The sequence below is a fragment of the Neofelis nebulosa genome, chromosome 2 (assembly GCF_028018385.1).
Source record: "Neofelis nebulosa isolate mNeoNeb1 chromosome 2, mNeoNeb1.pri, whole genome shotgun sequence".
Classification (NCBI taxonomy): domain Eukaryota; kingdom Metazoa; phylum Chordata; class Mammalia; order Carnivora; family Felidae; genus Neofelis; species Neofelis nebulosa.
The window spans coordinates 169387071-169399811 of NC_080783.1; the positions used below are offsets into that span (position 1 = coordinate 169387071).

The window sequence follows — 12741 nt, forward strand, 5'->3', positions numbered from 1 at the left end:
TCCCCTTGAAAGTAGGCCTAGAGGACTGAAAGGAGAAAAGTTGCATTACATTTCTTATGGTTGGCAGAATTCTAAGATAACCTTCTAGATCTCCACCCACTGCACACTCCTTAGGACTATGAATATGATGTATTTTCCTCTTGCAATTAAGTTAAATGGCGCAGTTGATTTTAAGAATGGGTGAGCCTGACCTAATCAGGTGAGCCCTTAAAAGAGACTGGACTCTTCCTGAAATCAGTAACTGAAAGTGTGAGAAGGAGTCATTGTGAGGGAGATTCCCTTTTGCTACTTTTGAAAATTAAGGGAGCTATGTGGCAAGGAATGTGGGCAGCCTCTAGAAGCTGACAGTGGCCTCTGGCTAACATCCAGTAAGAGAATCAGGGCTTCAGTACTACAACCAGAAGCTACTGAACCCTGCCACAAACACATGACCTTGGAAGAGAACCTGAACTCCAGATTAGAATTCAACTTGGCTAACACTTTGTGAGACCCTGAACAGGGGATTCCATCATGCCATGCCCAGATCGGACCAACAGGACGGTGGGCTAATAAATGGGCATTGTTTTCAAATATTAAGCCTGTGGCATTTTGTTACACAGTAATGGCTAACTAATACAACTTATCCAGAGCGTACAGTTACTGACCAAGACAAGTTATGTGGCAAAAGGTCAGTCACTTACTGAGTTGGGTTTACCCTGATTTAGTGTAAAAAGAACTTGAAACCAGTTGATAGACATTAACATATGGCTTTAGAGGGCTAGGGGATAAAATGGGTGTGGTATCTGAAAAATGAAAACCGAACCAAGGCTCATATATAAACTTTCACATCCTAGGTGAGCAAAGCAATGAGCAATGTAATTATTTAACATTTGCAAAGTTACTGAGGCCACCTTCCGCTTTAACAGCCAAGTGTCCCCTCCCCCTCTTTTTAAAAACAAATCTTTCCCTCAGGACTTGGCCAACAGATGTTTTCATTTTACGGAAACTAAAAAACTGCTTTCCTCATCCACCAGGAATATGTCCCAGTACAAAGTGTTAACCTCGTTTGGATTTGAACCCCCATCCTCAAGAACAAAAAAAGGCTGAGGATTGCCAAATGTCAGCTCAGCTGTGAGAAGTGGTTTAAATCATATTTTGACGTATGTTACGCTGTTAACTAGAAAATGAACTGCAGCGCACATGCTTCTAGTAACTCTGGTTTCAAATCATATGATCCCTTCTTTGTCTTGAAGACCTTTTGATGTGCGTTCCCAATATTGAGTTTCTCTGCTTTTAATAATCTTATATTCCTTCCCCAATATAAATGTCATGAAAAATACTGAATGCTAATCTTCAAAGATCAAACAGGAAGAAAGAGGTGGGCAGCATAGTTCAGCGACTTAAATTCCTAAAATTTCTCATTTAAAAATTTTATTTTAGCTTATAAACGTCTAAGCTCAAAGAAATGCTTCATTCCCCTTTGTAAAGTTGGAAGTTGCAGGCCCTTTCAAATTTCAGAACTGCGTTAATTATAGAATAATTTAGTCTCTCTCCCCGTAAGGTACCCAAGATGCAGGGGCCCCTTGATCACTATTCATATCTGAATTTGTGTCTACCTAACAGAGAGGAGCTCAGAACCAATACATGCTGGCTTTGATTTTATATTCTTTGCTTCAGAAAGGATGACCAAAAGGCCAGGTTTGCCTGGGCATAGGGGTTCTCTTGGGAAAAAGGACTTTCAGTGCTAAAACAGGGATAATTCCTGGCAAACTGGCACAGCTAGGTCACCCGACCCTGGGCATTGAGGACATTTTCAGGGTGGGAATTACGTCGGCAACTTGATAACAGCTGTTTATTTGTTTTGGAACTTGGTGTTTAAAGGAACCGAACTTGTTTTCCCTGGCAGGCTGGTGCCCAAACCCCATAATCCAAGTTCTAAAACGTAGTGCCCAGAATTCCATTAGGAGGGGATTTGGGTCTATAATGAAGGAATGCAGCACTTTACATATGCTCAAATGTTTTAGGAGGATCGGGTCTCCCTTTATTTCATTCTCCACATGAGAACACCAATTGTTGAGAGATACCACATATAATATTATCTAATACAACTGTGACTGTGTGTGTGTGTGTGTGTGTGTGTGTGTGTAGGGGTAGGGAACTGCTTAAAAGATGTAATTATTCTGGGCTTCCTTCACATATATTGGTTTAATATACCTCTTCATGGTGCTCTTAGTTGGCCCCAGGGATGATTCCAGAATTTCAACACGGGAGAAGCTTTGAGGTGGCAATCAGCTTGGGGGTATGAGGGATGACATATGGTATAGGGATGGTCTAGGGATGTGTCTCGAAGCTGTTTTTACTTAATGTATGTTTATTAGGGCCGGTTTGAGGGGAAATGATGGAAATTATTGAAGGGCTAAGCCCGCCCCCACCTCATTGGCACTAATCCTGGGTGTTCTACATTATAGCATGTGCACGAATAATTAGGTGGAATACTTTGAGCTCTAAATATCTTACCACATTAGAAAATAATGTATCTCTTTATAAAAGTTGTTTAAAACACATTGAATAATAGCAACGTTACCACTTTCTGGGCATCTACTATGTGCCAGACAATTCTTAAAGTATTTAAATACATTCTCATTAAATGCTTGTAGCAAGTCTGAAAGACAGATACCCTAGAAAAATTATAAAATTATCTAGACTTTATTTTTTGATAACTTTGTGTCAGGTGCACTTCTCTGCAGCTTACATAAATTAGCTCATTTAGGTTAATTAGCTTCAATCCTAGGAAGCAGATACTTTCACAGATGAATAAATATCAGTTCAGAAACTTGTCTCAATTTGCATGGTTACCAAGGGGTGAAAGAGAGATTTAAACTCAGGCAGTATGACATCAGAACCTTTACTCCTAACCTCTATGCTACATTTACAATATTTTACTGATAAGGAAATTGACATTCCCTTACTTACTCAAGGTTATCCAGATCCTTTGCAGGAACACTTAAAAAGTATGCGCTGTATTCTCCCAGTCTCTTTATTCAGGTCCCATGAAGGAGGGCTAAGGATAGTGTTTTATGCTGTATCTGAGGAATTTATAGGAGATTTTTTCATTGTTCATTATTTTTTTTTTGAGAGAGAGAGAGAGAGAGAGAACGAGTGGGGGAGGGGCAGAGAGAGAGGGAGACACAGAATCTGAAGCAGGCTCCAGGCTCTGAGCTGTCAGCACAGAGCCTGATGTGGGGCTCAAACCCACAAACTATGGGATCATGACCTGAGCCAAAGTCAGACACTTAACCAACTAAGCCACCCAGGTGCCCCTATAAGAGATTTTAAGGTAGGTTTTCTGGTACATTCTTGGATGGTTCTGAGATTATAATTTTCAGAATCTCCCTAATTTTGATAAGCTGGTTTGACAACTATTGCTCTAATGCAGAGATCCAGGGCAGTATGTTGAAAATTTTAAGGCTAACTCTGAGTCTGCTGGAAAAGCATCTATTAGTGACATCTGGCATGAATGCAAGAGGAGAGAAGGGTGCTGGTGCTGTGGGTTTGCTCTTTCATCCACCCAGGGCTTCAGCTGAGTGGAGATTGTGTTCTTGTTCCCAACTACTTGCCCCCTTCCCTGCAAGGAGATTCTATATCCCTACCTGTGACTGTGAGGGTATGGCTGCACTGCCTCTCAGCAGGGTAAGATACATCCATGTCCTACAGTTACATTCATCTGCAGAATTTGTGTTGACCCAGAGAATATGAGAAAAGGACATGACATACAGCACGTCCAAGCAGAACGTTTTCAAGTGCCCATGTTTCAGTTCTGCCCCTTGCTCTTTTTTTTTTCCCAGGCCATAAGAACAGCTGGTCCTTCCAAGACCTGGGAGCAGGGCCACAGCCCCAGACCTACCTCTGCTGACTGATGGAAATGAGAAGTAAACATAATGCAAGTCCCTGAGATTTTGGAGGTATGACCGCAGCCAAGCTGACCAATACAATGAATACACTCTGTTTCCAGAGTGAATTTGGGAAGTACAAATAAGTCCCAAGCTGTCATTTTGCCTGATTATTAGTTTTAGTCTTCCTAGGTTGATTCTTAGTTAACAACTAGATCACACAATTGGGGTGTTTCAGTCTCCTTCAAGTAAGTGATCTTAATGAGTGTAGACTCAAAAGAAACCTTTTAGGGAATTGTATTAGAATAGGCCCGGATGACAGATGAAATGACCGTTTCTCTGTCCAAGGATTGCATTGGTCAAGGACCACTTGGTGTAGGATGAAGCCTGACCTCTCCCTATTTCTGCTGCAAAATCCACGTGCCTCTAAGGTCAGGGAGAGCTTTAGCACTAATTTATGACCATGGGCAGCAAGTTCTGTTTTTTTGCATGGGATATGGATTTTGGTCAAGAGCACATGTCCAACAAAGACTGATATTGAGAACCACTCTCCTTCAAGTGGAATATTCCCTGAATTATCTTTATTCAGCATGTCAGGATACTGGCCTTTTTCAAAGTGTAAGGGATGTCCTATCTAATTTTAAAGAGGGGCCTTTCTCCCAACTTTACCATTCCCAGATAAGAATATTTACTAACCTGGTCACTTTGGTGAGACTATGCACCGTGTCAGGCCTTGTCAGCAAATGTTATAGTACTCGTTTGTGAATATGCATTTCATAGGCGCATATGATTCAGCTAGTCATAAATATGTCAGCAGACTTTCTCCCTGTATGTCTCCATTTTTTTTTAAATCTTCCCCGCCTAATTTCCTAGGGGATTACAATGACCTTGAGAACTCTGATGGTTTGTAAGTCTCTCCTTCCTCCGAGGTAACAGACTCCTTAGTACTCTTGGCATTTATGGTAACAAACTTCAGGTGCAGTCGTATTTTGGCTGCAAACAAGTTCCTCTTAGGCATGTGATCCTTTGTTCCTTCTCTTCTAAACTAGCATTTTCTCCTTAGCTTTTAAACTATTGCCCTAAAAAAATGCTATATAAATTAAGAGTATGAGCTTCACCCCTAGCACCTCCTGTGGCTCCTTATTGTCCTCCTTCAGAGCTTTCAGTCTCTACAGGCTGTGGAGAGCACAGAAACACTCACAGCCAGCCAGCGAGGTCCGATGGGCTGCAACTGGCAAAAGAACACAGTGGAATGCGCCACAGGTGACTGCATCCAGCCAAGTGGGTCAAGTTGTCACAGGAAGTTCAGGGGAGAGGGGAGCCTCTGCAGCTGCTTCTGCCTGATGCTTTCTAGGAGCCAGATCTTTCTTCCTCCCAAGAAAGAGCAGCCTATTCCTGACCCGGACTGTGTGAAGTTGCAACACAGAGGAGAGCGCTTTTAGTTGTGTTGATCATCGCTGCAAGGAGTCAGAGAAAGTACACTAAGAGACCGAGTCTTTTGAGCTTGTCCACATGAGGGAAAAAGCTTTTGATTACTACCCAGGAATAGGGGTCTCGAGGGAGCTAGACAAGGTAGTCTTGTCAAAGGTTGGGGCTATTAGTTCTCTATCCAAGACAACAGCTACAAAGCATATAACCAATTGTCAAATGGTTAAAGCAAAAGGATTTTCCTGCTTAATTTTTCACTAAAACTTGATTTTCTTTAAGGGGAACCAAAGTGGCAAATGTGTTAGTAAATGCTTACACATACATTTCTAAGGATGTAATGACCACTCCCCCCCCCACCCCCCCACCCCGCCACTCGCCACCTCAATGTTTAGATCATAGGAGAGCTTGTTAAAACACAAACTGCTGGGTTCCATCCCCAGAATTTTGGATTCAGGGCTTCAAAGAGGGGCCTGAGAATTTGCATTTCTGACAAGTTCCAAGGTCTGCTAGTCTGAGGACCACACTCTGTGAACCACTGGGATAGGTAATCATCTTTGAACCACTGGGATAGGTAGATAATAGAGCTCCCTTTAATCAGTAGTTAGTGGTTTGTAGTAGGCATTATCTGAGGTGGTGTTGCAAATTTGCAGATGTCGGTGATTAGGGTAAGGCCCAAATCACAGAGTTGAAGGGATTATGGATGGTGGGAGGGGAAGAGCCTGGAGAGACAGAAGGAAATAGGAGTGAAGGGCAGACTGAAGAATTCACATGAGAGGGAGAAACCCAACCTGACATCCATCTCACTGCCATGAGAGGTGACTGCTTTATTGAGTTTGATCGCTGAGGTGGTGACAAGAACTGTACCTAAAACAGATGGATAAGGCCCTGAAGGTTTTATTGTATTCCCTTCTGTATTAAAGAGCAGAATGGACAAGTTCTTTGAACTTTCATAATGATACTCATTTTCTTTGACAGTGTGTATTAATTGCCAGATGGGGAACTCTTTCTTTTGGGCAAAGAAGGTCATAAAGATAAGCTGTGACAATTAAATGGCCACATTTCTTTTTATTTTATCAATATGATTGGAATCTAAGTTGAACATGATAAGATGTACACAGCTTTTTCTTCTTCAGAGTTTGAAGACATGATTTTTGATGTCTAAGTTCACACGGAAACAAGGCAGAAAAGGATGCAACTTTGAAAACCAATTTTTACATTCCATTTGGTTGTAAAGTAATTATTCAATATATTATTTTGATTTTAAAAACTAAAAGCTTGCCATATATAGTTGGATAGTATATGGTCATGAAATCATTGGGATCTTTTCCCTTCCACCTGTGGTCAGTGGCAAAAGAATGCCCAAATCTATTTTAAAAGCCTACTTAAAAAAAAAATCATTTCAATGAAATAGGAATTATAGTAAATAAGAATTATGATTCCTTTTTCTATGAAATGTCAATAATTAGAGAAATAATATTAAAATCCCCAAATACCTTCAGGATAGCAATATTCAGGAAATAATATTATATGGTAAACATTTTTAATAAACAGCAGCATAAAGTAATCAGTGTTTAATATCATCGCTGGTGTGTGAAATACAAATGCACAAATCCTCAATATAAAATAGCCTTTTTGTCATTACATCCATGCTTGTCTACTTGAAATGCCCATAATAACAGATCAAACATTAAGTAATACAGTGATTAAATGCATGCAGTGAAAATAAGAAAAGATATGGGAGGGCAAGATATCTGAATATCGCCATGATATATTTGAAGGAAATCTATATCGAGTTAAAAAGAAACAAACAAAGGAAACAAAGAAACAGACCGGATATAAAAATGCAGAGATATATTTTCACTTCTGTGATACAAACCATAAACATAGTTTTGTGCAAAAAAAAAAAAAAAAAAAAAAAGGAAAAAAAATAAGGAAAAAAAAAGAAAAAGATCTGAAAATAAAGTCATCTTACAAAACATTGTCAACAAAGCGGACATTTTTCAGTTTGTGAAAAAAATACCATTTTAATACAAAAGGGACTGTGTTATGCAGTATCACAGTGCTATCACAAAATACATTATTACAAGTGGTTTTGAAATTTGGTTTGCTCACCTTAATGACTTCAGTAATTATAAAATGTTTAAAATAAATGTTATAGTTCTTTATAAAAAACTAACTTGAATTTACTTTTTACCATAGTAATGTTTTTCCAGAGTACGTATTTTACTGGCTCACGGAATGCTAATTTCCCTTTAAGGGACTCCTAGAAAAACTCAGATTCACTGAAATCATGTTTACTTAAAATAATAAATATCCTTGGAAAACAATTGATTGTCGTATGATATACAAAATTGTGGTTTGAATCTTCATCATTAAACAGTTGCATAGCAACAAAAGGATCCAAATATTCTCCTCTACCTAAAGTTAAGAAATGTAGCTCTTGAACCAGCTTACTTATGCCACAAAAATATTTCTTAATTTATCTTTCAACAAAACTGGATATAGCCAATTCTTTGAGTTCACAGTACCGATAAGTCCATGTTCATTGTTTGAAGATTCAGTGTTTGGGAAAATTGCAACACATTTGGTACACAGATTTCCTTGATTTCTCATCCTAACTGCATTTTTTTTCTTTTTACAAAATTGAAACATCAATGTGCTTTACATTCTCCTCATCAGATATTATTTCCAGGAATTATTTTATATCCTGTAAAGTCTCTTTGTAAGTCTCTTTAGTTGTAAAATAGTAATGATTAAAAAAATGAGACCTTGAGACATTGTTCTTAGAATAAAGGAGTTATTTTTTAACAAGAGAAAAATCTAACATAACATTCCTTTCTATATAGAACTTGAAACCCATAAGAATTCTAAACTTGGCAAAAGATGGCTAGTAGGTAAGTGGCATGAAATGCACATTTGATGCCTCCCTCCTAAGGCAAAAATGATTATGTTTCTTCTATTCACCAGCTTCAAAATTTCAATTCATGGTTATCTTTGAAATGAGAATTCAGTACCTGTGTTTAAAAAAAATACTGTAATGTTTTACAAAATAGAATTCATAGTCTTTGGATTCCAACTAATGCTATGAATAAATGGTCGTAACTCCTGGTGCTGGAATAAAATCTATGAACATTTCCAGATCAGAAAAAAAAAAGGTGAGAGAAACTTTAACTAGGTATTGGTGTCATAGAGTTTCCTACTTCCCCAGAGTCCATTGATGGTGGGCCCCCTACACCTAGGAAGATTCATATTCAGGAGGTTGTAAGCACTAATGTGCTGGTCTGCAGCCATACCTCTATTCTTCAATCCTATTGTTCCAGGGAAGCTCCTGTGAGGCTGTCCCATGGGAAACCTTGTTCCTCTCCCAGGGGTGCTGATCTAGGCCGAGGGACCATTTTCCTGACTGTGCTTCCTTTGGTTCCTCATTTCTAATGCAATGGAGTGAACTATCAACCAACAATCAATTCCAGCATCCACGTCTAGCCTTCTTATGGTCTGATGCCCTATATTATTTCAAGGGCTTGTGTAAACACACTGTGGAAAACGATAATGTGGAAAAGGCCTTCGTGATCAGCAGAGGAGATTCACAAAGAGGCACATTCTGTACCTTCCCAAAGAAGCCCCACTGTGTAGATGGCCTCAGGGGATCTTACACTTGTCTTATGGCTCGTTTCCATCTGGGATTTCAAATTTTGCCTACAGTTTCCTCATTGATTCTGAACATCATTTTCATACAAGAATGCATAGAGTCTAAATTGAATCAACACAATTCCTGAACATTTGTCCTGAAGATAAGACAGCAGGTAGACAAATGCTACGGTATATACATTTTGGGGAGAGACCAGTCATGGCGAATGGAGGCAAATACACAAAGCACCATTTGACTTTCCTTTTTGGTTTGATATTTAATCACGAGATTCTTTTCTTCTTCACTGGTTTGCAGTTTTTAGTATGTGAAACCAGATGTACCAATCCCAATGCCATGTCGTGTACATGATGGAGTGTTAATCCCACAATGTTTTCTTTTTCTGGCTGGTTGTCTGCCCTGCTTGGTAAGACACAGTTAAACTTCACAGAAGATACTTGTTGCAATGTCTGCTAAGTGAGAACCTTACTTTAATAAAAACATTTGAATTTAAATCTTTTCTACGGCTTTCTAGTTTTTCCTGTATACCACATTTACAAAAGTCATGCATTTTACAGTTCTGCAGAAATCATAGATTCGGTGTGTCCGTGAATATTGGAGTCTCCTAGCAAAGACGGTTGCTTTGAGTCTATTTTGTAGGGTTTTTGAGACTTGTTGCCAAAAACGGTGATACCCATTCCACTGGGATGATTTGGAATCGACATGTGTGGTAGTAAGGGAATGTTTGCTTCCTGATTAGATCCTGAAGAGGGCAAGCTGGTCACATGACCAGTGCTAGTCGACCCACTGGCACTGCTCGGGGACCGACTCTTGGGAGGTGGGCAATGCTGAATCACTCTGGGAGGGCCTGTCGGTTGGTAGTGGGCAGCTGGAAATGCTGCATAGCCAGGAGGTATTGGGTATCCATTGATGGGGATAAATCGCTGGTTCTGAGGTATTGGTGGGCCAATGAAACCAGCAATCTGGCCCTGTGGTGTAATACCCTGGCTCGGGAACATATAATTGGGATATCTGGGGTTACTGAGATTACTCACTGGGCTGGCGCTAAGGGAGGTTGTCTGCGTGGTAGCATTTCCCCCCGAAGGAGTAGTGGAGCTGGTGTGACTTGAGAGTCCCTCCCAGGACCGAAGCCGGACATGGATATCTTTAAATCTTGGTCTCCTGGAAGGAATCTCATTCCAGCACTCTGTCATGAGGCTGTACATTCTGGGCGGGCAGTCTTCGGAGCATGGCAACAGCTGTCGTTTCCTTACCATTTCGATCACTTCCTGGTTACTAAATCCATAATACGGTTGCAGTCCAAAACTGAAGATCTCCCACAAGACAACCCCGAAGGACCAGATATCTGAATCAGAAGAGAATTTGCCATACATGATGGCTTCAGGGGGCATCCAGCGAATGGGCAGCAAAGACTTACTCTGCACCCTGTAGTAATCGGCAGAGTAGATTTCTCTGGAAAGCCCAAGGTCTGAAATCTTTACATGAAGTTGCTCTCCGATTAAAATATTGCGAGCTGCAAGGTCCTTATGGACAAAGAAGTGACTAGACAGGTACTCCATGCCGGCTGCAATCTGAATTGCTATGTGCAGAAAATCTCCATGATCCAGGCTGGATTTTACGGTCCCGTCTTCGTCACTGCTACAGCCAACATCAGAATGTGGGGAGCGCATGATAAGGAACTCATGGAGATCCCCCTGATTCATATACTCAAAAAGCATACACACAGGCTGTTCCTGAGTGACAGCACCCAGAAGGCAGACGATATTGGGGTGGTGTAGTTCGGCCATCAGGGAGGCTTCCTGTTGAAATTCTGTCCATTGCTGGGGGTTGTTATAGTCTTTCAAGGTCTTTATAGCAACCAATTGAGCATGGTCCATGCCTGGGAGATAGAGATGGCCCTTATAGATCTTTCCAAAGGCACATTCCCCCAATTCTTCCATAAAACGTACAGCAGAGAGTGGCAGCTCTTTAGCCTTGCTCTGTATAGAAAGAAAGGAAAAGTGTAGTTGAAAACACTTAAGGCAAGACATCATGGCATCTGAGAGGAGGGGTGGGGCATATAGAGAAAAGTTCTAGAAATCAGACCAAATAAAACACCGTAGGTCTATAAGTCTTTAAAATTGCTGGCCACTACTTAGAGGAGGTGCCACAGGTAACTGTCTATCATTCCACTCCGCCCCCCCCCCCCCCCCCACTCCATCTACATCCCCTGCTCCAATGGCAATTTCCTGCTGGAGCCTACCGTCTTGCTACTCAAAGTGTGGTTCTGGGACCAGTAACATCAGCATCTCTCAAGCTTATTACAAATGAGGGCTCTTGGGCCCACCTCAGACCTGCTGGATCAGAATGTGCATTTAACAAGAAGATCCCAGGTGATTTCATTGAACATTACAGTGTGAGAGGCGCTGCTGGAGAGAATACAGCCTTAATTCTTAGCCTGGGACATACAGTGTGTGTGATCTGGTCCTAACCCACCTACCCTTGCTACTTCTCTATATGATAGCATCACATTATTTAAATAGGTCTGCTCAGTGACCACCCTTAAACACCATGGCCATTCTTGCCTAATACCTCTGTTCCTGCAATGCTTTCTTATTCTTAGGATATTTATTGTGGGAAAAGCCATAGCAACCACAATGAAAGGCTGTCCTCCTGAGCGCTCCCAGTAGAGGTAGGGAGCTTTGGAATCCACTCCTCTCTGCTCATCAGAGTTTTCCTTCTGAAACTCTTCGTGACCACTATGATCTTTGCCTCCTCTGGCTTCCTTTTGCTTTAGTGTCTGAAGGCCACCACATGCAGGAGGCAGTGTGGGGGCTGGTTACATGCATGGCCTCCACAGTCAGACAATTAGAGTTTGAATCCTGCCTTTTCCACTTACCAGCTGTGTGACGCTAGGTACAGTATTTAATCATCCTCTACCTCAATTCCTTCATCTGTAAAATGGGATGATAATAATTGATAATAATTGCACTTATCTTATAGGGTTCCTATGAATTTCTAATAGATTAACATTTTTAAAGTACTCAACATGATGCCTGGCACACGATAAGGGCTATTTAACTTTTAGTTATTACCTTGCTGTTGCTGTTCTTTTTATGAATATTTTGTCCTCTCAATCACATTTCATTTCCTTGAAGGGAGGCATTTGCCCTTCATACCAGTTGATAACCTTACAGTTTCACAAGTGGGTTGTTTACTAACTGATCTTAAGACAGACAGGAAAAAGGATCTAGCTCACAATGAAAATACTAAATTGTGACATTTGATCGTGGCTGTAATATTTGAAATTCACCTCAAATCTAGCCTGACTTTGAGATGAATTTATTAAGAAAAAGATCATAAAAGGAATGCATTTGTACATAAACTGATTAAAAAAATTTTTTTTTAATGTTTATTTATTTTTGAGGCAGAGAGAGACACAGCAAGAATGGGGGAGGGTCAGAGAGAGAGAGGGAGACACAGAATCTGAAACAGGCTCTCTGAGCTGTCAGCACAGAGCCTGACATGGGGCTCAAACTCACAAACCGTGAGATCATGACCTGAGCCGAAGTTGGACGCTAAACCAACTGAGCCACCCAGGCGCCCCAATACATAAACTGATTTTAAAAATAATCTCTGCACTTCAAATATTTTAGAAAAAGATGATTGCTCTGAGTATTCCAATTAAAGGTGGCAATGTGGCAAATACATATGGAATTCAGAGCTCTCTGTGCAGAGTTTAAAACAACAGTTTAGAAAACGAAGTAAAAATATTTCTCTAATCCAAATTGTATTAATTTAAAATTCATGATGATTAGC

At 40.5% G+C, this 12741-nt stretch overlaps 1 protein-coding gene across 2 annotated transcripts in view; it reads right to left on the bottom strand.

Annotated features, from left to right (window-relative positions):
- Positions 1-6342: 6342 nt before the first annotated feature.
- The window catches only part of ROR1 (receptor tyrosine kinase like orphan receptor 1), a 399098-nt gene continuing 392699 nt past the window's right edge, over positions 6343-12741 (bottom strand). For both annotated transcript variants that reach the window (XM_058717134.1, XM_058717135.1), the window contains exon 9: positions 6343-10922. In XM_058717134.1, coding sequence (XP_058573117.1) covers positions 9495-10922 — 1428 coding nt within the window. In that variant the 3' untranslated portion in view covers positions 6343-9494. The remainder of the gene's footprint in view (positions 10923-12741) is intronic.